Source organism: Leptonotus elevatus, chromosome 18 (assembly GCF_054856555.1).
Source record: "Leptonotus elevatus isolate MCC_2025b chromosome 18, RoL_Lele_1.0, whole genome shotgun sequence".
In the NCBI taxonomy this organism is placed as follows: Eukaryota; Metazoa; Chordata; class Actinopteri; order Syngnathiformes; family Syngnathidae; genus Leptonotus; species Leptonotus elevatus.
In genome coordinates, this window is record NC_141256.1 from 16,482,287 (window position 1) to 16,506,983 (window position 24,697).

Consider the following 24,697-nt stretch of genomic DNA (forward strand, 5'->3'; position numbering starts at 1 on the left):
GCGCCGCGGAGACGTCAAGCGACACGCACCCGCTTTGCATCCCGGGTCGGCGTCAACGCGGCTCCGAGCAGACTTGCGGTAAACACGCGCGGCGGCAAACGTTTGATTGCATTTGCGCCTCCGCATTTGCATGAGTCTATTTGCCAGCCCGTCTGCACGTCAACCCGAGCAGACCTCGTGCCGGCTCATGACTTGCTTTTGAGAATATTTGTCAATGCAACATTTGGGGTTGCACAGATAAAAATGACAGAAAACAAAAATGCGCATTTGCTTAGCTGTGATCCGCAGTCTCCACTTGGCTGCAGCGCTTCCTCCGTCTGAGTAGGAACTACAAGAGACCCTCATCATCTGCCTTTGGATAAATAGTTACATGGCTATTAATAACAACAACAACAACAACAACAACAAAAAACATAAATGCTAATGTTAGCTCAGCTGTGATCCACAGTCTCCGCTTGGCTGCAGCACTCCCACAGTCTAGGAGAAGGAACTTCAGGAGACCTTCGTTATCCGCCTTTGCATCCATGCATGCATACATGGCTAGTATTAACAGCAAGGGGGAAAAAACACAAATGCTAATGTTAGCTTAGCTGTACTCCACAGTCTCCACTTGGCTGCAGCACTCCCTCAGTCTCTGAGAAGAAACTACAGGAGACCCTCATCATCCGCCTTTGTATATATCGCTACATGGCTAGTAATACCCAGCAACAACAACAATAACAACAAAAACCATAAATGCTAATATTAGCTTAACTGTGCAATTTCCCACTTGGCATATATTTCAAGTTTCTTTCACTCAGGCCATAGCCCTGTCTAATAGAAAAGTAGTGCTTTGCCGCTCTCTCTTGGCATCTACAGACACTCGCAAAGCTTAATAGCGGATGCGTCTACCAGTCCGCAATTTCCAGCCTGAAGTTCTCACGAAGCAAGAACGCAAGTCCTAAAATTCCAGTCAAGTCACGTGACTTGAGTCTCCTACTCGCAAATTGCTACACGACATGCAAGCGATCGCCCCGTAAAAAAAGCGCGGGGATCACTTGACGGGCACGGGCGCCGCCCGCCCGGAAAGGCGTCACTTCTCCAAACGAATTGATCGCGCCACGCCGGCGGGTGGCGTGATGTGGTCTGCCGGCGAGGAGGCCGCGCTTTTTTGAGCGGAGATTTGCCGTCACAGTGGATTTATGGCGAGCGTGTCCTGCGGTGACCTCGCTTGCCTCCGAGCGTGCGTGCGTGCGTGCGTGCGTGTCGCCAGCGAAGCCTGCTGGAGTCCATCTGGGTTCTTCCGCGCGTGCCAAAAAAACAAAAGCCCTTCCTCTCGCCGCCTCGCCTGTCCTCCGTCTTTGTGAGCACAATTTTCATAACCATTGAAGCTCTTTCACTGTTTCGTTTTGTCGGACTTAAACGTGTCAGCTCCGCGCTGGGACACGTTGACTCATCTTTGGTAAAAAGACGGCCAGGAACAAAAGAGGGACACATAAGACAAAAAAAGCAAATTGACTAAAAGTGGACTCAAATCAACTACAAATAACCTGCAAATATTTTTTTTTATCAAAAATTGGTATTTTTTTGCCTTTAATAACGTTGAATCAAAGTACACTCAAATTTTGAATTTAATCTAGAAAAAAAATCAAATTAATTAATAATATATTTTTTTCAATTGATTACAAAATTAATTAAAAAATAATAATTAATACAGGAATCCTCACTGTGGTTGTCAAATGAAGTAAGAATATTGCATTTCATTGAAAATTATTCAAACTTTAAATAGATAAATAACCTAGAATAAATTGAATTACATACAATCACTGACTTTAAATATAATTTTATTTTATAGAATATTTATTCAAACAAATGTATTTATGATTAAAATAAATTGTAAAAACGACGACTGCTTCTGGCCAAAAATTCAAAATAGCCGATTATATGTAAACTGAGCATTAAATAATACAGTACAATGAAAAATTTAAACTTTTTTTGAGCTAAGCTAATTAATAGAATATACTCTCTCTCTATTTATAAAGTACATATCTCAACTGTAATAACCCATAAAAAAAATATCTGTTGACATAGTTGGCTCACTGTTGAGGTAGTAAGAAACGAGTGAATCGTTCCAAATACAGCCTTCGTGTTTACGTTTGTCGTTGCCACGACGACGGTCGACGGGTTGTCGTGTTAAAAAAAAAAGACAAAAACACGACAGGTTAAAAAGTCCTTTCGCTGCGTTGTCTCACAGAAGCATTTGGCACGTGCCCCGCGCGGTAAATTTAGCCGGCGTCCCCCGCATGGCGGCGCAGCCATTTTTCCCACGGCCGTCTGTCCTCGACAGTTGGCCCGACAGGTGCTCGGCGTTCGCTCGCTGGGGCCCGCCTGACCTTGACCCCTCCCCGCCTGCCGCTGAGCGCGGCGAGCGTACGTTAGCTGCCGCTAACATTCAAGTGGCAGTTGTTTGCGTTGCTAATGCCGCTTAAAAAGGCGGCCGCCGGGGCCGTTTGGACTGCGCCTGCCCGCGTGGGCGTCGGCATCAACGGGCAAACACAATCGAGACTGTTGCTTGGCGTTCCCGTGCGAAAGCAGGCAGGAAAAAGAAAACAAGTCAAGTCAGGATTTTCTGCCTCACCTGATACTGACAGTCTGTGTACAGTGTTGCGGTTGGCTGGCAGGGTTCAAAGTTGGGGATTAGGGTTACAGGTTACAAGTTTAGGTTAGGGTCTGCTCGCTTTTTTTTCCAAGATTTTCAAGTCATTTCAAAACATAAAAACCTGAACGTGCTATTAGGGATGATTAATGTTCATTTCTTGCTATTTTTGGGTGCCTGGAACGGATTAATTGGATTTGCATTATTTCCTTTGGGAAGCTTTGCTTTGGTTCTCATACAATTTGATTTGAGTCAAAGGCAAGGCTCGAAATATTTTTTAAAATGGCTAAATTGGCTACCTCGGGACCCAAGCACTTACTTGAGTTTGAATTAAGTGGCTCATTTTGACCCACAACACAACAGGTGGGTTAATGAATCTAAACTTTTCTTTTCTCAGACAACCTTGAAACCAACAGAGCAAACTCACCGTGCACTTGTTGCTGGCAAGGCCAACGTCGGCGAGTGTCAGCAAAACACAAACACAAAGTCAAATCGCTCGTCGGGTTACGAGACAAACGCTCCGTAATCCCGCCACCCTTGAACGCAGCACGGATTTGACGACCTCCAAAGCCAAAGACGGAATTTCAGCGCTCCCATCCCTGACACGACCTTTCGCTTTGACCCCCCCCCCCCCGATATAACGTCCCAATTTTGCCCGGGTGGGAGCATACGCCTGGAATCCGCGGAGCGTGGCTTTACTTACGGCGTTAGGGCGTGCACACGAGCAGCTGCTCGTTATGAGCTTACTTCTCGCATACCGCTGCACGCACGCGCGCGCGCACACACATATGTGTGCGTTGATAAGCGCGCGCGCGCGCGCGGGATTGTTGCCAAGTAATGTGCTGCATGCGCATGTGTGTGCGTGTTTTGTTGACACAGCTTGCGCCGCGGTTGTGCAAGTGAAGCACATGTTGTCGCCATGAGATTGTGTTTATCGCTACAAAGCAGCTAATCCAGCTAATGGCTAGCAAAAAGGACAGATACCGACCCCAAACATTTCGTTGCTGTCCATATTCAACCAACCAACGCGGATATCAAGATATTGGCATCGATACCGATACCGATTGCCAATAAAATACTGATATCGATTCCGATACCGATGCCAATAAAATACTGATGCACTCCTTTGCTGACTTACCGCTATTGCGCAATGCAGGCGTGCTGCGGTTTTGCATGGCAGCCTGCTAGCAAACACTCGGGGATGCGATAAGAGCGCAAGATAACCTGGCTTGGCACGCCGCTGCGCTATTTTGGGTACGAGTGGGCTGTGGAAAAGAAACAGGATATCCATCTGTGTTTTTGGACAAAAGACATGGAAAAAAACAACATTGTTTTAAGTGCAACGCAGCAACCGGGTCATTATGAGTTTTTATTATTATTATTATTATATTTGTTTAATTGCAACAATTGATCAAGAAGTCCCAGTGAAGTGATTGAAAGGTTGCTTCAAAGCAAAAAGAAAGGAAAAATGGCGCCACAACAATTATGCCACCCAACAATTCACTGACAACTATGGAGAGTAATGTTAGCATCGATGCTAATGCTCTTTACCCTCGACCGCTCATGTAAGCATATACAATAAAAAAATGTTTTAAAAAGCTTTTCATAACAAACATGACTATCAAACTCTTTTATTTTACTGTGAGTGAAATATTGTTAATTGTTTCTATGAGTGCTACTAACTTAAATTAAATGTGAGTTACTCACTTTAACTTACAGAAACTGTACAGCCACGTTAGCATTGATGCTAATGCTAAGTGTTCAGGCTGGCCCACCTTTATCACATATGCCGCCAAAAGCCACAAAATAATAAACAAGCCATTGAATGAGAACCACGCGACTTGACTTACTTACTCTGTGAAGCATGCAAGCTAACCGCTAACAAGAACGGAATAAAAAAGGAAAAAACGGCACGTCCTGCCGCGATGCATTACGGCCCGCACGCCATTTAATTGCTGTAAACGCTCAAACAAATCAGCATCTGTCAAGATAAGATAAAGCTGCTGCATTGTGTCTTTATTATCGCGCGTGTGTGAGCAGCTGGACGGCGTCCGTCGTCAGCGCACTTTCCGCTTTCTGCCGCTGGACTGCTGAGCAACCTGAAAGCTTTGACGGCCCACATCGGCAGTTTCACTCCGTACAGATCGACTTTTTGTACTTTTTTGGATCTCCAAGGGAAGTAACGTTCATCCGTGTTGGATGTTCGACTGCGTGATGAGTAAGTGACGTTTGCCGCGAGACAACAATTTGTGCTCACGGGCGGGAGTTGAGCAGCCACTTTTTTGCCGGATGACATCATCAAGAGGCGCCGGCGTCGTGTCAGAGTTTTGCGGGCGTCGACGCGTTTCGAATCTCGCTGGCGCGTTGCCGGCGTGATTCATGGACATTTGTTGCGGCGAAGGAGACAATAACAAGCGCGTGGGTTTGTACGGGACGGGCGCCCAAATACAAAATGTCACGTCTGATGACTCACATTTCGGCTCCGGTTTGTGCTTTGTTTGTTTTTGTATTTCAATTTCGAATTTTGTGCGATTGTTTCAGTGAACAATTTGGAGTCAGTAGACAATTTGGAGGTAAATGACTATCACTTGGTAATTGATTAGTTCATTTAATTATTTATGTTGTTTAAAAAAAAAAGAAAAAAAGTACAGCCCATAATGTCAAACAAACCTCTCAAGTAAGCTAACGTCTAAAAGGCGGCTAGCTACCTTTGTTGCTAATTTCCGCATCTTCTTCAAGCCTGACCGCGAAAGGAAAAAGGCCTTCCTCACGTGCCGCAACAAAATGGACGCCTTCAGAGCCGATGGCGGCGTGTGGAAGGACGCGACACAAACAAAAGAATTTGCTGAACTCGGATGTGAAAGGGTTACAAAAGGAAAAGTGTCCGACAGCGCCGAGTGCTCCCGCACCGGTTGGGCCGGTTTTTCCGTTTGCTGACGAGCGCAAAAACAAGCTTATTTTTTTTGCATGTTAAGGTCACGCAAAGACGCGTCACGGAGAGCCTCGCGTGTCTTTAATTGCTCACCCGGCGACAACAAGCCTGCGTCATCGCTTTGAAATCCTACAGACAAAAATGTGATGCCCAAATTCATTGTTTTTTATATATATAATTAAATAATTATTTGTTTTAATTACATTTTGGAATTCTATTTTTTATTTTCACTTTGAGTCATTTATTAATTTTTGAATTTTGGCAGTTTTGTCTCCTCCATAGATAAAATGTTGCTCGTATCTCCACAAAGTCGTATCTGAAGGCGTGTCCGCATTTCCTGAAAACGAAACGCAGCCTCTCGCGCGCTATCTGGTCTGTCTCGAGAAAACACATTTTTCTTTTCTCTCCGTTTCTGTTGCAGGTCAATAAAAGGCGTCTGCAGACAAACGAGACTCGCGAGCCCCCTTAAATGAACGAAATTGTGCCGTAAAATGACGGCAGACACATAAACGGCAGCCATTTTGTATGAACTGCGAGACTCCTCGACTTCTATAAATCTCGCATGCTCTCCCTCCACTCGTTTTTCTCTGGGGTCGGTCAACCGCCCCCCCCCCCCCCCCCCATCTCCCCCCCCCCCCAACCTACCGCGCTTGTTTGCGGACATCTGCTGCCATGTCCAAATATTGTTTTTGGCCGAGCCGGCTGCTCGTAGAGAATAGAGCGCGGGGGCTATTTTTACCGCAGCGGGGCGGCCGTGTTAACATATAAAACAATGACCCCCCCCCCCCCCCCCCCCCCAACCCTCCCTTGCGTGCGGCAACTGCGTCGACACATGAGCGCCCCAGCGGGGGCGAGAATACTCAGGGATCGTCCGCACTAAACTTTCATCTCAAAAGTAAAGAGAAAGAAAGTGTGACATTTTTTGTCGTAGAAACATCAAATAATCATAATATCAAAGTTAGGAGATCTTAGCGAGGGGCAACGCAAGATGGCTGCCGGCAAGTAAAGCGACATTGTTGGCCCACTCATATATTCGTCTTGCTTGCTTTGCGCTGCATGTAATGACAGACATGTAGTTCATGGCCAAGGTAATTAATTACTCGAATTAATTAGTAATCCAAGATCTGTCTGTCGTACGAAATGTGTTTCTGCCCTCGTCGTTCTCGCCGCCGCAGTCTTGCCTCATCCAGTCGGGTCAGGTTTTTTTTTTTTTTTTACGAGCGTCTGTCTCGTGACGGCGATCGTCGTTCTTCAAGTTGTTTGGCACGCGATGCGGTGACATCATCGCCGAGGCGTGCGTGAGGTTCAGCTAATTACGCTAATCGTAGCGGCGGTGAATATTGAGCTTTGTAAATCACGTGAACGCAATCACGCGTGCTGGCGCACGTTCATTCGACAAAGCCAAAATGCTAGCAAGCAGTTTGTTTGGGAATGTTTTAGCCTTCCATACGTAGCACAAATAGTGCTAGGCCTCCTAGAGGTAGCATATGCTAGCATGCTAACAGTTGGCCATGCTACAGCAGACATCTTACCAAAGCTGTATTTCACAAAAGAATACATCAAATGCCACCTACAGGACTGGAGTGGAAAAGCATTTTAGGCTCGAGTGTGAAGTCAATGACGAACTGATTGTTGTTTTAATGTCGCCATTTCCAAATGTGTGATGACGTGACGTCACTTTGTGTTGGTCTTTGGTGGCCGAGAGGAAGACAGGAAGTGAAGGAAGTAAAGGCCCTTGCAGCAGCTGCGGCAAAATTTGCTTTTGGCTCACTTCCTGCCAGGATGCGTCTCTGGGATCATGCAGACAAAGTAAAGTGCACATCATCGCTTCCATTTGACACGATGTCACCCGTTAATCACGCTTTTGACAAATAGAGAGACACGTCAAAACAAAAAACAAAAAACTACTCTCATCCATATTGTAGTCTAATTTTAGAAAAAGTATGATTCAAGTTGGGTCTTCGATTTAAAAACAAATCTTGATTTTGTAAATAAAGTTGTTGTTTTTACGGAAAACGAGTACTTTTTGAAAAAAGTATTACCATTATCAAAGTAGTGCGCCATATTGTGATAAATGCATTTTTTATTTTTTTGTAATTTAACAAAATAGTGTTTTTGTGTGTTGGGGGGGGGGGGGGGCGGCATTATAAATAAATTTAAATATACTATTATATTATGAGAAAAAAATCATGAGCAAAGAATATGAACATTTCCAGAAAGAAGTTACGATATTTACATAGTTCACTTTTTTTCCACAAAAAATCTTTTCCCCCCCAATATAAATGAGTTACAATTTTACAATAAAAGTTTGATTTTCCATGAAATAAAATATACATTTTGATATTTTAAAAACATCATTTAGAAAAAAAATATGTTTTTCAATTTATTTATTATCATTATTATTTTTTAGGAAAAATATGAATTTAACTAGAAAAAAGCTATTTTCAAAACAACAACAAAATAATGGGGGGGAAAAAGTAGTGCAGGCCTATAAAAATGAAGTATAAAAAAGTATTTTCTCAAACTATGTGACTTTTTCCTTTCTCCCTCCAAGGTGATGATTGAAATGTCATCACTTACCATTTTACACACACACACACGCACACACACACGCACACACACACACCTGTCAGGTTACATACAAACACAACACAACACAGAAGCCCTGAAAATAATCTACATTCGACAAAAACAAGAAGAAGAAGGAAAAAAAAAAGAAGTTGAATAGTGAAGGAGATAGGCAGCGGCCGGCCGGCGTATCACGAGGGCGTCTCCCCAACGCGAGAACACACACGCCTTTGTTGAGGCACTGTGTGAAAAAGCGCTGAGCCAAGCACAACCTCAATGCACCCTCACCCTCCCCCGGTTTTTTTTTTCTCTCTCCCTCAGGACACACACACACACGCGCGCACACGCACACAAATGCATACTTGTGTGCATTTGGCGGTGGTCTCTGGGGGCAAGGCTTTCTCTTCAGCTCTCGGCAGAAAAGTCACAGGCGCGCCATTGTGGGGCGCGAGCTCACTTGGTGGATGTGTTAGCGTTGCCTTATGGGCCGTGACACTATAAAGTCCTTATAAAGTGAAAAAAAAAATGCCTCGTAAATTTGACACGCCACAAAGAAGACTTGTTAACAGCCCTGCTAAATTCGAATGATTCCAAAAAAAAAAACGCCAAAGAAACGAAACCAAGCTTCAAAATCATCTGTGCTGTCAAACTGCTGTGGGCGTGGCCCGCTGAATGTGATGAAACCACGCCCACTCCACCGCCAATCACTGCTACCATCTTCCTATGTTTACATGTGACTCCACGGAAATGTATTCGCTTTAAGTCTCTGGTGGCTGGAATGCATCACTGCGCGACTTTTCCCCACCAGGACGACGAGGCACTCTAAAGTGGCCACTCCCATCATGAAGCCACTGTCCACGTGCTTGCTGTCTGTCATGATGGACTTTATATATATACACACACGCATTCCCCCCCTCCCTATTCCACCTTTCTCTGTGATGTGCAGACACTCATGACAGACAACGAGGCACTCTATTGAGGCAATGCCAGCAGCAGTAGCAGCTGCAGTATTTTGTGGAATAGAAGGTAAGTCACACAATTTTGGAAATAAAAAGTATTATTAACATTATGGGAATGTACTTTTTTAAGTCATGTTTAAAGAAATGTAGAAGGAAAAAAAATGGAGGCTCAACTTTCATTTGTCAATAAAGTTTTAATGAAAAAAATGAAAGAAAACAGCAAAAAGTACCCATTGAACAAGAGAAGAAATGAAGAGATTGTAAGATTGCGCAGAGCCAAGCTCTTATGTACAGCATATTGCACGAGAAAACAAAATGGCGCCCGACGCGCCAACCGGCGCTCCGAGGAAACAACAAACTGCTACATCTGGACTGGGCCTCGCAAAAACGCCTCACACTGACCGTGAAATCCTTCAGACCACTTTGGAACGCCAAGGAAAGAACAAAATAAAACACACAGAAACAGAACAAGCCGCAGAAAAAAAAGGAAAGAAAGAAAGAAAAACGAAAAGAAAAAAAGGCTCCACTGTTCAGTTGATGCACGGACGGAGATCACATGTTCCTTCGTTCCTTCTCCGTTCAATTACATTCAAAAAAGCCTTTAAGATACAGATTGTTTTTTTCCTCCTTATAATCAGGAATGTCGGACATGCATTGTTTTTTGTTTTTTTTTACTCCATTTACATCGATTGAAAAAAAGCCCTTGAACTGAGAGTGACACAGTAGACTTCATCCAAAAATGTTTTCAGATATAAAAAAAAGAAAAAAAAGCCACAACATTGAAAAAAATCCATCGTAGAAAAAAAAGAAGAGCATCCGAGTGGTTTGACGTTAGAAAAATTGAAAAATACAAATGGTGTCAAATTTGTATCCAACTTGTATAAAATGAACAAAACGACAACAAATCACAGCACTTGACAGCAGTTTCGATGCACGCGTCCTCCCAAAGTCAAATGGAGAGAAGACACTGAAGGCTCAACGCAACCATATCATTAATACTGGGCACCGGCGGTGACTCCTCCCCCTCCTCGTCCAGCGTCTTACGAAAACAAGTTCAGCACGCGAGTAGAAAAGAAACGACAGCAAAATTCCTTTGTTTGTTTGTACAGTGCATGTTGAGAGCAAACAGTCCAAAAGGCTGGCGAAAAAAGCCGCCCGTGCCTCGTGGGCGAGAGCGCGCCCGCCAATCCCAAAGCGACGGCGGCGGCGGCGGCCGGCCGGCGCTAGCAGTTAGTTGTGTTCCGCACAAGGCACGTTTTTCGTACATTTTGATTGTCTGTCGAGTTGCCGCGACTCGGCAGAACGTGCGCCAGGCACGCGGCTTTAGTTGGGGGGGAGGGGGGCACGCGGGGGGGGGGGGGGGTCAAAAGCTCAGGTTTGACTTCAAGTCTGTCGGAAGCCCCGTATGGCTTCAATCTCATAACATTTCCTCTTTGATTCTCATTTTTGGCACACGTTATTGCAAATAAATCAATGAAAAGTTTCAGAATTGGGCTGAAAAAAATATTGTAATTAATGAAACGGCCATCAAATCCATTTACGTAAATAAATGAAAGTAAGAATTACGAAAATGAAGTTAAAGCGATATTGCCATGTTTAAAAAAAAATCCCGTAATTTACAAGAAACAAGGAGAACTGAAAGATTTTTTTTTTGTACAAAACATGAGAATTGCTATTTATTAATCATACTAATTGCAATGAGGTCAAAGTAAAGCAAGTGTAATTTCATATGAAAAAACAACAAAAGGTTATATTACAATTTTATCTTTAACTAGTATAATGGGGAAGAACGTAACATTTTATGAAATTAGTCATATAACAGCTAGAAAAAAAAATCATTTATGAAAACGTGTACTAGCAATTTTGGGATATTTCACGAAAATAGCAGAATTTTTTTTAGAAATCTTAATTTATACAAAAAAAAACAGAGAATTAAACAAAAAGAAACACATTTTATGCCAATGAAAATGTAGAATTTTATGGGAATACAAAATAAAGCGGTAATGTTACAAGAATAAAGTTGCGGTTAAGTTGTAAAATTACAACAAAAACTAAATCTAGCGAAATTTTATGAGGTCAAAATTATATCTCAAAAACAAAACAAAAATGCACACCTAATATTGCCGGAGAAAAACGTTTGCATTCTATGAGAATGAAACACGATTTTTTTTCCAAAATATAAACTCAACGTAGAATTCAAATTGTGATATGAGAATCAAGTCGAAATATTAGTAGAAAGAAATTGTCAGTGTGATAATTTGGTATAACCCTGTGAGGAATTTCAAAAAGTCAAAATGGCCCCCGGATGGAATGGATGGGATAGGTTGCCCCACCCCGCTTGAGTGCCACCGAGCCATACAGGCCCCGCCTCCAGCGCACGTCTCAATGCACATCAACGACGACAAGTACGACTGTACAACACACCCAGCTAGCGGCTGTAGCTAGCAAATATACACCCAAAAATAAATTAGGAAATAAATTAACAAAATGAATTTCGGGAGGTCGCGCCAGTAACCCGACACCGTGCTAAGCTAGGCTAACAGGAAAGCGAGCGCAAAGTCCAAATTGGCTCGGCGTTCGGTATTTGCAGGAAACGAACGGCGCGAATATCGGAGAACGAAACGCGGAGGTTCCGCTTTGTCCAACAGAAGAAAAAAATATCCGAAAAAGGCTGCCGAGTTCTCCCTTGAAAAATTCAAAACAACCAACAACAAAAAAATCATCAGTGTCTTTAAACGTTCCTGTTCAACACGAGAGCCAAAGAATGCATCCGATTTGTTACGTCGATTAGGGATGGGCACTGACGACCACGTTTTCTTGAGTGAATATTAAAAATAAAAATAAAAAGTACTTCGCCAATATTAGCATTGAATTCAGACTGCTTGATTGCTTTCAAAATTTCAGTTCATGAAGCAATCAAAAAAATAAAGTCGTGCCTTCATTTTCCCCCAGAGACAAGCCACATTTTGGACTTGAGACACAAACAAAAATTGACGACCACTTAAGATGGCGGCCGAAAACTATTTGAGATACAAATGTGGGTACGGAACAGAGTAAGCTTGTATCTGGAGGCACCTCGTTTCCCTTATTTTGCCAAATTTCAAAATGACATCATTCACTTGCTCCGTTAGAGGACAGCAAGACATTAAACGCCTCTTTCGGAAACTCATATTACACAAAAATGCTCTCTTCTTCCCAAAATGATTAATAATATAAATTTGGACAAAAACATATTCAAACCATAAAATGATAAATGTCCTGGTTTTCAAATGGCGACATTTGAAGAGCTGAAGTCGTCGGAAAACGGAGTCGTGGCTTTTGCCCAACATGGCGAGTTGCGAGGAGGCGCACCGGAATCGTCAACGGGTTTTCGTGCCCATCCGTAGTCGTCAAATCGGCTCACAAACGGTACAAAAAGCTGTCCTTGCTACGCCGGCCGTGGTACAAATTGCTCAAAAAAGTTGGTACAAGAAAGCGAGTGTCAATCATCTGCGTAACGCAAACCCAAACAGCGGCAAAGAGAACATCGGGCGAAGCGGGGTACGCACAACCTCATCCGGGTCACCGCGGCCTGATTGTCAGATGTTTGTAAAAGATTGAAAGGGATTTTATTTCCCCTCCCTAATCGGCGAGGGAAACAATAAATGTTAAATCTGCTCGGTATTCACAAAGATCGCAAATCGGTCTCAGCGAGAATCAAAGTTTGTAACCGTAATCGACTCTTCGGACGCGCGAACGCGTTTTCCTCTTTCTTTTGCATTTTTTCAACAGTTTCGGATGCCCTTTAGCACCGCGGCGCCTCCCAAAGCCCAGTCGCGGTACTACCGCTAGTAAATAACAGTTACTCGCTTCTCGTCGTGTCTCGGCCATTTTGAAAATGTGCGTACCCCGCTTCAAGCCGTGTGGGCTTGTTTTCGGAATATTGCTCATCCTCTTCGCTCCAAAAGATTGTCCCGAGAAGTTTGGGAAGCAAAAACTTCCCGGTGGTCTTGATTGTTTCCGTGTTTCCCTGACTGCGCGCTCGGCCGCTGGCAAAATGTCCGCCGCCTTGACGATGTCAACATGGGCGGAGATTCAAGTAGGCGGCCGGCGAGGACGCCGGTGGACGACAGCAGTGATGGTCGCGTATGAAAACGCCATCAAAGGAGCCAAACAGTCAAAAAAAGGGGAATCGAGGGCTCCTGCGTGAAGAATCGAGGAAAAAAAAAAAGCAACAAGCGTGGTGGCGGTTTTTTTCCCGTCCACACTTTTTGTCTTCATCCTCGATGGTGGCGGGAGAGAATCGTAAGGCAATCCCGGGACCGATGATGAGAGTTCACAAAAAGAAAAGGAGCTGTACAAAATAGGTCATCTTACAAGTCATATTTCCAAAATATCTCTTCAAACTCAATGGCTTCTTCTTCAACAAGAAAAAGGGGAGGGAAATATGAGAGGGAAAAAAAAAAAAAATGCCATCAGCCTCCGTCCAGCGGTGACCAGAGTTTGTTTTTTCGTCTGTAACTCTTCTTCATCAAAAGAAAAATCAAAAATCAGAAACCCGTGTTCCATCTTACAGTGCCTTCTCTAAAAAGTCCGGTCCCGTGACATTGTGGGGACCCCTTGGGGGGGGGGGGGGGGTGACGGCGGACCAGCCCGAACCCGGGCCCTTCATCTGTGCTCTCCCCTCAGACGGGGGACGGCGGCTGGCCTGGGGAAGAGGAGGCCAAAGAGGGCCAAGGTGAGGCGCATCCAGACGGGCAGGTTTTGTCTCTGCTGCCTCAGGAACTGCGAGCAGACGCACAAAGAAAAACATTTTGCTCAAAACGCTTGCCGAGTGGAAAAACAAAAAGGGTGATGAGGTGATGTGCGCGTTTCTCCTACGTGCGCTGAAACCAGTTGCTCTGGTTCCTGAACGCACCACATTCGCGACACGACAATCTCACCACGTCCAATTCAAAATTACGCCTCCACAACGGTTACAATGTTCGCTGTTGATCGGCGGGCCAGTTAGCCTAGCGGCCGATTGTTACTGTTGCTGCTTTATTGTGGGACATGAGGACAAGCGTTTCAGAGAACGGATGGATGATTCGGATTCATACAGAAAACAACAGAATATTATTATTATTTTCTGAGTAAAAAAAGGCTCAATGCAAGTTCGGAATAAGACATCCTGTCAAAAGTCGATCTTCAAAATAAAAGCAGAGTTTGAGTCCATGTCCTGGGCCACATTAACAGTTGCAGTCAAGCAAGCCCAAAAGTTTTGAGTGTGACTGGCAAGTAAACCAGCATGGGCCCAACTAAGGCTTTTACTTTGAAGGCCTGACTCTTGACAGGATGTTACACTGACCGATGCTACTCCAACTTGTCCGAGTGCTGCAGGGCAGACCGGGAGGCTTGTTATTGCTTTGGGTTTGTAAATAAAGGTTGTCTGTTCTACACTTTTTATACAATACGAAAAAAAAGTTTTCAACATGATGGAATTGTAGTTCAATATTTTTGTGTGTCTGGAAATTGACATTATTGACTTTGGGAACTATCGCTTTTGATTTTGTACGATTCTGTTTTTGTCAGACTGGAGTTATGATGTATTTATTTTTGTATTCAAACAATTAATGTAGTACAGTACAAACATTTTTGCTTTTGTGTTAATTACAGTTTTTTCCCGTTATTCTCTGCAGGTTTAGCTCCTTTTATTGAAGTCCGCGAGCAAATAATCAAAGCAAAGCTCCGGCGGGTCGCAGTCAAAAAAGCCGAAAGAGGCTCCGTTCGCCGCCTGATAGCGATGCTCAAAATGTTGCACCGCGTTGCGTAAGCGACCTACAGTATAACATCAAGCAGCCGAGCCGCCGCCGCCGCCGCGGGCTATTTGATGCAGAAGTGGCGCACGCAACTGAGTTGAAGCGGTGCTGCTAAAGGGAAAACTAATTGTCCTTAATTGCCCTAATTCTTCTCCGCTGAGCTCATTCAAACAGCAAAATCTCGTCACTGTCTTGATCAGGTGAGTCCAAAGTTCGGTATTCGTTGCACGTTTCTTATTTTGTTCTATATTGTCATTAGCATGCATAGTTGTGCCTGTCACTATATGTCACTGGCATAGATAGGAACTCACGCACAAAAAAAGAAAGCTACGCAGCGGCCGCCGAGAGAACGCGAGCGCGCAACGTGTTCTTCTGGGCGTGGAAAGCGCCGATTAGCGATGGCGCACGATTGGTCCCGCTGCTGCCGAGGCGAGACAATAACGCGCTCTTATCTGCGGCGCCGTGGGTTCGCGCGCACTTGAGCGGAAGGACAAGTGAGCTATTGTGGCCCGGTCGTCAGCATCTTGCCGACTGTGGCCGATGAGCTTGCAGGTTATTTTTAGACCAGCGCATAAACACAAACAAGAGACGACGATCATGGCTTTGCGTTCTCAATCTTTTGTCTCCATCTTTCTCGTAACAATTCCTCCTCCGCTTTGTCTCTTCGGCGTCAACAAGGCGCGGCAACAAAAGCAGCAGATAAGGAACGTTAGTCCTCTTCCAGTTACTCATTAGCTAACTTTTGTGATCATGTGAGCGACTTATCTGGGGGCCGGCGTACATTCGCAAACATCTCCGCCCCATCCTCAGTGTAAACAGAGATACAATGGAAGTGTATGCGCAGCCCGGTCGGGTTCGTGGCACCGTGGCACAGCGTGCCTTTGTGAGGAAGGAATGCCCTCGTGACGCGCTACGGCCAAACGACATTGGCTACGAACTCATTTGCTCCCAAAAACGTATAAATATGTTCTATTTGAAAGGTTTTAAGTGTCCCAAAGATGTATGTATACGTTTTTTCTTATGCATACAGAAGGCTTTGATGCAGCCACAAACGGCCAGCAGGTGGCAGCAGAGCAAAAGAGATTTTTGAATAATGATGACATTTAGCTATATTCTAATGCTAATTGCTGCAAAACGGAAACAGATAGAAATGTACTTTTTTTTTTCCTGCTGAAAGAGACTCTTATCTTTCTTTTGGCCTATGACTTTACAGCAATAGAACACAATATTTTGTGAGCCTGGCAAAATTTGTCAAAATCTATTAAAACAGCCGGGAGCGAAGGGGAATTGTTGTCAGTGAAAAATGGCTGCAAGCGAATGAGTTAATTAGACTGCAATTACCGCACATGTGCTTTTCTAATATCGTCATATTGACACTCATAGTGAGTGGACCTAGAATCGACACTTGTGGAACGCCACATGCTGAGTGGACCGAGAATGGAGACTTGTAGGACACCGCTCGTTTTTTTTACTGTTGGAATTTAGGCATGTTTAGTTACCGCACAAAAACCTTGTCACAGTTTGTATTTAGTCGCCGGTGCTTCGACTCAACCGGCGGGTAAAACGAAGCACTTGTGGCTAAAGCCAAATTGTGGCAGGGTTTTTGCTTTCTTAGTTTGTGACGTGTCTAATGCGTGTCCGTCGACTTGCTTACCACATCGATGTGATCCTGCTGGAACTTGTCTCCGATCTCCCGGAGTTTCTGCCCGATTTGCGTCTCCACGCTCACCGCCGCCCGCTGCTGGCCGGGCCTCTCCGCCATCCTGTCGTCTCCCTCCCGCCGCCGCCGGTCTTCCTCGGCCCCCGCGGCTCGCCGCGCCCCCCGGTCCTCCAGGGGCTCGAACTGCGCGGGGAAGTGCGAGCGCAGCGCGGCGTTGCCTAGGAGGAAAGCATCGGGCGTACTTGGGAGGGTCCAATTGGAAATGTTGCGGCGAGTGCGCGCGTGTCCCGTCAGATGGCAAACAAAGTTGAAACCACTAACTGCACGGGTAACTTGACCTATGACATCTCTTAACCTCTCGTTGACGCTGTGAAGTACCAGTGAGGGCGGAGTTAAGGGTGTCACGTTTACAATAACGCCACCCAAACTTCTTTGACAAAATCAAGGCCACATTGATGATTTCTTCTTCAATGGGGAAAATGGATTCAATGCACCAGTAAATTGAGTTACATAAATTCAAATTCTGCCCTGCGATTGGCTGGCAACCAGTTCAGGGTGTACCCCGCCTACTGCCCGAAGCCAGCTGGGATAGGCTCCAGCAACCCCCGCGACCCTTGTGAGGACAAGTGGTACAGAAAATGGATGGATGGATGGAAATTCAAATTCAACTTGTGAGTCCAAGTACATTCTAAAAAAAAGTTTAAAAAATAACCCAAATTGGGTCGAGAATGGACTGACCCAACTTTTCAAGAGTTATTTATTCCAAAAAGTTGGGTCCAAAAAAACGAATAACCCACAAAGCAGCCCAATTATATGGATTATTCATTTTGGTCAAATGAATAACCCCAAAAGTTGGGTTGGTCCCTTTTTGACCTAATTTGGGTTCTTTTTTGACCCAAATGTTTACAGTGCATCACTGTATAGTAGCGTGCTATTCTTTCTGGAACAGATTTCCCCAAATCCTCCCGTAGATGTTAAACAATTGACCTCAGTTAAGGACAGCGGAAAACTCACACAGGAAAGCGAGTCGACGGAAAAACATCTCATTATCGCCGCAGTGAACTTCCTTTCTTTACGCAGGCAATGTCACCGAGTTTACCCGTCGCCTCCAGCGTGTCTTTTTCGTGCGTGCGTGCGTGCGTGAAATTGGGACGCAGCCAAGGGTATGACATCCATTACTGGTTTCGATTACGAGCGAGCGACGGGGCTAACGGCGGCCAGACAACCCGGAACAATGGCACTCGCGCCGCGACGCTGAGTCAGCAAACAAAAACCCGCCGCTGCCGTGCGGAGGCCACTCGATTCACTTTGGCTGATGTCACGCCGATTTGATTAGGATGTCGTAAAACAATACAGAAGTTCAACGGGGAGATTTATTTGTGTGGTTAAGTGCACGTTTTTGTGTATACGGCGCGCGCATCCACGCCGAGCGCGCTTTCATCACATGACGCAAAAGCTATTAAGGGATATGAGCAGATGTTATTCAGAGGTAGGACATCAGGACCAGGACCAGGACCAGGACCAGGAGCCCCCCCCCCCCCCCCCTCCACTAAACATTTGTCACAATTTGGCTTTTTTTTTTTTTTACTCCCTTGATTAATTTTGTAAACAGAGTGGAACCCTTAAAAGGTTTCCCAGCGCAAATAATGAAAAATAAGATCCAGGGTCACGCTCATGTAACGTTTATTAACTGTGCAACAAAAGTTTAAGAATGTTTTTTTTTTATTCTTAACCGTCATATGTGTGGAAATAAACCCTTTTAACTTTAATGACAGCCGACTTGACTATTGAACAGTTTTGTCAACATTATTTCCTATGAGAAAATATGTTGTGACTTAAGCCAGGGTTTCCCTTCAGTGCTCAACTAAGTTACTTGTAAATCAGATTAAGATGAGATAATTAGGTTAAATTGCAAACATCTTCCAGGAAAGTTGCAAATGTATTCTTTTTTTGCACAAGGGGGAGATGTTTGCAGCATGCGCTCTCGAGGCCAGCGAGCACTGATTCATTTATCGCCTGCACTGAATGACCTCCTGTAGAAGCACCGCGACTTACCAGCGCCGCAACTTCGGACATTTTTAAGTTATGAGCCATCACCTTGCTTGTTTTTTTTTTTCTTTTTTTTTTTTGCTTGGTGTCGTAAGCGAGCTTCACGCGCGCCATCGCTTGGCGAAATGAAAACAAAAATTGGGCAAAGAAAGGTCCTGTAATGCCCTCGCATGTTGAGTGGCGTTCAGCCATTTTATTGAACTTGAGAAAAAAAGTCAAACAAATACAAAATGAATACACTCGCAAGGAGCTGTTGTAGGCCACAATTTATCAGTTGCCAGTTGTTTGTACGCAGACGAACCTGACGGCGGTTATTAGGCCACGCCCATTAACGGTATACATCCGGTGTACAAATACTAGAGTATCTACTACAACTCAACCAATTTTTTGAGGCCGAAGCCGATTCCGATATTTGGCAGAATTAAATTCTAAAAAACGATGACTCGGCCGCTTAGTTGACGAAAACATATAATAAATGTTTGGGTCCCGAATGCTTTAACTCAACAACTTACCGTGAAAGGGAACGCGATGCCGCATTTGCAAGGTGCACGCCAGTGCGCCGACGCTGCTGCTGTTGTTGTTGTCGTGGACGCGCGGCGAAGGCGAAAGCGCAAGCGCGGGCGCGACCGCGGGGGTCGTCCGGCGAGCTCCGATCTGCGTGGTCCGCTCTTCGCACTTGAGGTCCCCGCAGGACGTTCTCCAAAGCTGCGAGATGGGCCGCGACGTGTCCTCCTCCTCATCGTCCATCGGACACCGCAGCGGGAAAGTCCCTGCGGACAAGGTCACAACGGCGCGGGAAACAAACGTCAACCGAGTGTGACACATGCTTTAAAACCTGCGCTACGAGTGTGATTTGTTTTGAGGGGAAACAGAAAAAGGAAATGAAAACGGTAGCGTGTGTTATCAGCGGAAACTTTGCCCTCTGGCAGATGGAAAATGATCTCAGTGTGTCAACAATAAATGGTAATAAATCATTAGTCACCGTAATGCCTGGTAAGAAGCTTATGCTTATGCGAGGTAATGCTAAAAGACAAGCAAAAAAGCACGCGGCTCAGCGCGGCTTCAAATGTTGCTCATCCCTTTCACGAGGCCGCCATCCGCGCGCCGGCGGAATGTATGGAAAGGCCCCCGCGTGGGCGGATGTGGTGGGCGGCCATAAACGCAGCGCAAGCGGGCGCATCTCGTCGAGCTGCTCGCGCCAAGTGCTGATTTCAGCGCCAGCCAAAGCATCCACACAGGTGCCTTTTTGCTCCCTTCGCAGCGGAACCGTGCAATTCCGAGGCGGCGCAACTCGGAAACCAAAAATACGCCTCCGGGTCGACGAGCTCCCTCGCGCAGATAGCGCACGCAGTCGGCCATGTTGTGATTCTCTGTCCAGGCTACTAAGGACAATGTGAACACATTGACGCTCCTCGGAACGACCCCACCCTATCTTAGCTCTCTGCTCACCATGCATACCACAAACCGCACTCTCCATTCTAGCACTTCTGTTAAACTCTTCATTCCCAAAGTCCGCGCTGCCTTTGGTTGAGCTTTTCAATTTTCTGCTACAAATGACGAGAAGCAGCAAAGAATAAAACTCGCCTCGTTCGTACCAATATTTTTTTTTTATGATCGCTGCACTAGTTTACTATGTGCTATAATGTAATGTAAATATATCAAATGTATAGTTTCTTGCCTATGAATTTGCTTTGTTTTACTTTGCTATGTGCAGTCAGGTCGGCATTGCAAAGAGAATTTGTTCTCAGTTGCCTTACCTGGAAATTTTGTGAGCCTTGCAAAATTTGTCAAAATCTATTAAAACAGCCGGGAGCGAAGGGGAATTGTCAGTGAAAAATGGCTGCAAGCGAATGAGTTAATTAGACTGCAATTACCGTACATGTGCTTTTCTAATATCGTCATATTGACACTCATAGTGAGTGGACCTAGAATCGACACTTGTGGAACGCCACATGCCGAGTGGACCTCGAATGGAGACTTGTAGGACGCCGCTCGTTTTTTTTACTGTTGGAATTTAGGCATGTTTAGTTACCGCACAAAAACCTTGTCACAGTTTGTATTTAGTCGTATTTAGTCATAGAAAATGTTACTTAAAACTTTCTAGCAACTGGCAAAGTTCATAAGGGTGTTATTCTTTCAGTTTTCAGTTCTCAACACGACAGCCCCAGCAGCGTTTACAATTTGTTTATGACGTGATAGTCTAATCCTGATATGGATTGTTTCAATTTCGCCAGATCCTTCGCACCGGCATCTCAGCCGGCTGTGCTGTATTTGGAAGACGGCGCACTTGAGCACGCAGTGGATTAGTTTCCTCGTGCGCACCCACAGCTGCAAGATAACAACAACAACAAGCTCCGTTCCCCTTGACTCGCTCCACCTCGCAATCTCACGTAGGCTGCTGCTCACTCGCTGGCGGGCGGGCTGGCGGGCAGGTGTACAAAAACGGCAACGGGTGCGGGTGAAACCAAAGTTGCGCCGGGTGACTCACACCGCCGCCGCAGCCGTTTTCATAAGGAGATGATGGCTCTCATGCCATAAATGTTTGAGCACCCTTTTTCCTCACTGGCAACATGCAACTGTCAAGCCACAATCTCTTCCTCTGTCTCAATTTGTTTGCATTTTCGTTTCTCATCTTCTGTCTCCTTTTGTTGTGCAAGTGCAGACAAACAGGGTTGGGCTGACTGATAAACACCGAGGCTGCTGAAACTGGAGACAGTCAACCGGTATTGTGTTAAAGTGAGTGCGACCGGTAATAATCCCCAATAACCTTACCAAGTCTAAGAAGAATCAACAATCACCAAAACAATGACTGATTATGAGTGTTCAAATGATATTGCAGGACAAATTTGTGAAACTGATGATACTAATCGCGCAGCCAGAAAGTTTAGCATGCACGAACCCGATGCTGGACGCAATCGGGCAGGTTGCTCCACGGTGTCAGACACATAATGAGCATCATCAGAATTCACAAGCTTGGCATGCGTGGCCCCCCCCCCCAGGGGCAGGAGGGCAGGCCTGCCAGCCACCACAAAGCTGAAGCATCAACTGTCTCCCTCTGCTGCTCCATCTGTGCACTGGGCTCTTTTCCATGCAAGGTTCGAGAGCCCCACTGCACATCACAACAGGCAACACAACACTGATCAAAGAACTACAGATTCAAATCGGAATTGCGCTAACTAATGCTTGTGATGGAAAAGAAGAAAAGAAGAAGAAAAAATAAGGAAAAAAAAAAAAAGAAAAAAAAACTCAACCATTTCATGAATACACTTAGTTTGCCAAGTTGAAACGGTTCATAAGTGGGCACCGGAGGTCCGGCGGCAGCTTGCGGGGTCTTAAGCCGCGGCAGGCCGCCTCATGCCGGGGTTTGTCGGCGCGTCAACACCCTCCCAAAAAAAAAAAAAAACAAAAAAAAAAAACGCTTAACAATAACATTAATAACACATTTACTGCTCTAATTAAAAAAATACCAATCATGATTTACACATGCTTTAAAAATTAGAAAGCACGTTAGAGTAATTAAGGGCAGATAAACGACTTTTAGCATGACTCGCCATTTTGTCTCATTTGACCAGTTTAATACTTTTCTCGTTACGTCCCTTTAACAGTTAAACGGACGAAAATAAGACAAATATGTTGAACTTAAACAGGTCAAAGTGTCCTCACGTGACTTTAAACTAGACAAAAAGCTTGGAATGAGCGTACTTCGCAACTTTGAATGAGAAAAACAAACGACTTTATAGAAGGGGGGGGGGGCTGCCCGAGGGAGGGGGCGTTTGGTCACCGTAACCTGGCGAAACTAAATCCAATATAAGTCCTTTATTTTCAATAACACCGCAGCAACACGCTTATTTCAAAAGTTCAAACAACCCTTTAATGGCTCAGTCGCCCAAAACTCCGGGCGAGTTCAACCCGGACCCCCCCCCGACTCTTGCCCGGGCATGCCCAGCAAGCCTGGCCGCCTTCCTCGTCCTTCCGCCGGCGCCACTCTTCCACATTCACGCCAACAAGGTGAAGAAACTCACCGCCAGTAAAAGAGTTTTCCGTTCTAATGGGTGGTATCTTGTCAAGTGGCCTCGATTTTTTTTCCCCCCAAAAGCACTCGCGTAACGTCCGCTCCTCGCTTTACCGCGGCTTGTGGCGCATTTGACGGAGAGGCGGCGCCGAACGCTTGTTTTGCCTGAGTAGCTTGGAGACTCCGCCCACCTCGATTGAAGAGCACACCCCCTTAACAGCTCATGGAGGGGAGGGGGGGGGGGGGGGGTTTGCTGCCGAGCAGGCTGTGTTTTCGAAAAACACATCATACATGATCGGCACCGTCAAATACATTCTTTCCGTTCGGTTGCTGCCTTTTAAGGAACTTATAAAACGCGGAAATAACAACCAACAAAACTAGTAATCATTGATATATCATAAAAATAAAAATAAACTCATGTATTTATCCTTTCACTATCCATGTGCGTTTTAAACATTTTTCTATCAGTGTCCAACTCTAATATATAATATAAGTAATATCTGTCTGTATGCTCTATGTTTGTATGTGTTGCAGCTCTAAAGTAGCAATTTGAACATTTAAGATGGCGGAACAGCAATGCGAACGCCCGTTAGCACACCAATGGCGCTTCACATTATTATGTTAGCATTAAGCTAGTAGACTTTTTGGTTGATCATTTTGGAGTTCACTCGAACAAAACTCAACTTTAGTCATAGTGCTCTTGGAAAATAAAAACAACAACCACAGCTGAAACAGAGTGCTATAATCAAAACAATTGGAAGTAATAATGCAATAACAAAGTTAAAAACAATAATAAAAACAAATCAAACAATCAAAGGGCAGTTAATTGTCTTTTGTTGTATGGCGTTTGTCCCGCCATTTTGTGCTTAAGTAGCAGTTATTTCAAAGTTTATAATTAAGTAACATCTCAGATAAGCTCCGTTAACCTGTCTATGGCGTTTCATATTATATGTTAGTAATAAGCTAGCACACTTTCATGAGGTTTGGTTGAACATTTTGGGGTTTAAATGCACAATGTCACAAACACGAATTGCTTAATTGACAGTGGTGGGATGTAATTAAATACAAATACTGTGTAACTAATTCGATTTTTCAGGTAAATCTAGGTTTAGTAGTGCACCCCCCACCTACCGCCCATTGATGGCTGGGATAGGCTCCTGCATGCCTGCGAACCTCGTGAGGATAAGCGGTTAGGAAAATGGATGGATGGAGAGTATGGATGATCAGTCTTGTGCCGTTTTACGCTGAAACCATTTGGAGATTCCTCTCTGACCCTTCAACAATAAAACACAAACATATAGACAGTTCTCAGCACTGTTTCAAATTCCCTTTGAACATAATCTCTACTGTCCTCATTTTCTTGAAATCACCTGGAACTGCCACAATATACAAAAACATGACATTTTAAAATATTTTAGTTTGCATATTTTAGGTCACTTTAGGAAAAATCCATCGTCAGGGTGAAAGAAGGATTTATTTTTATTTTTTTATTGCTGTCATATGTCAAAGTGGGTCAAATTTGAGCACATAAATGCTATGGCAGGAAACTGTTGGGAATAAATTAATACAATTCCATGGCCCAAATATTAGAATTGAGGTTGAAAACGTAGGCGAGTGCTTGTTTAGGACGATGGTTGTCAATCGTGTTTTCATGGGGTTAAAAAAAAAAACAGTGCATGTCTTTTTAAGAGACCCATTCCTCCCTTTAGCCGCCAAAAGCTGGTGACAGGGCGCGGACCAATCAGGAGGTTTGTTTTGGTCCCGCCTCCTGCTTGGTCCAGCCCGACACGTGGAGGGGTGGAAAACACACACAAACGCGAGCAGTCATGTGACTCGCTGGCTCACAGCTCAGCTGATTGGAAGGCGCTCGGCGATGGAGGCACGGCACGCACCCGACGCACCCAATTGCCGCGGACGGGTGGGACCACCACGCTCGTGCTGTCAAGGCAACAAATGGATCCCGCCGCCGTGCGCGCGTCTCTCTGCTTTCAGGCGAATAGTATTCATGACTCATGAGCTGTATCAAAAACAAATATGGATACAAGATCTTTGTGTGTGCTTTTTTTTTTAAGGAACACAACTATTTAAAAAAATGCCATACATAT

The 24,697-nt window shown here is 44.8% G+C and overlaps 1 protein-coding gene across 1 annotated transcript; it reads right to left on the reverse strand.

Annotated features, from left to right (window-relative positions):
• Positions 1–11,936: 11,936 nt before the first annotated feature.
• bmf2 (BCL2 modifying factor 2) lies at positions 11,937–22,728 on the reverse strand. Its single transcript, XM_086061724.1, has 4 exons — positions 22,603–22,728; positions 19,093–19,350; positions 16,526–16,749; positions 11,937–13,858 (listed from the first exon to the last, which is right to left on the reverse strand). The coding sequence occupies exons 2-4, from the start codon at positions 19,325–19,327 to the stop codon at positions 13,742–13,744; spliced, it is 576 nt and encodes a 191-aa protein (XP_085917850.1). The 5' UTR covers positions 19,328–19,350; positions 22,603–22,728; the 3' UTR covers positions 11,937–13,741.
• Positions 22,729–24,697: the final 1,969 nt, after the last annotated feature.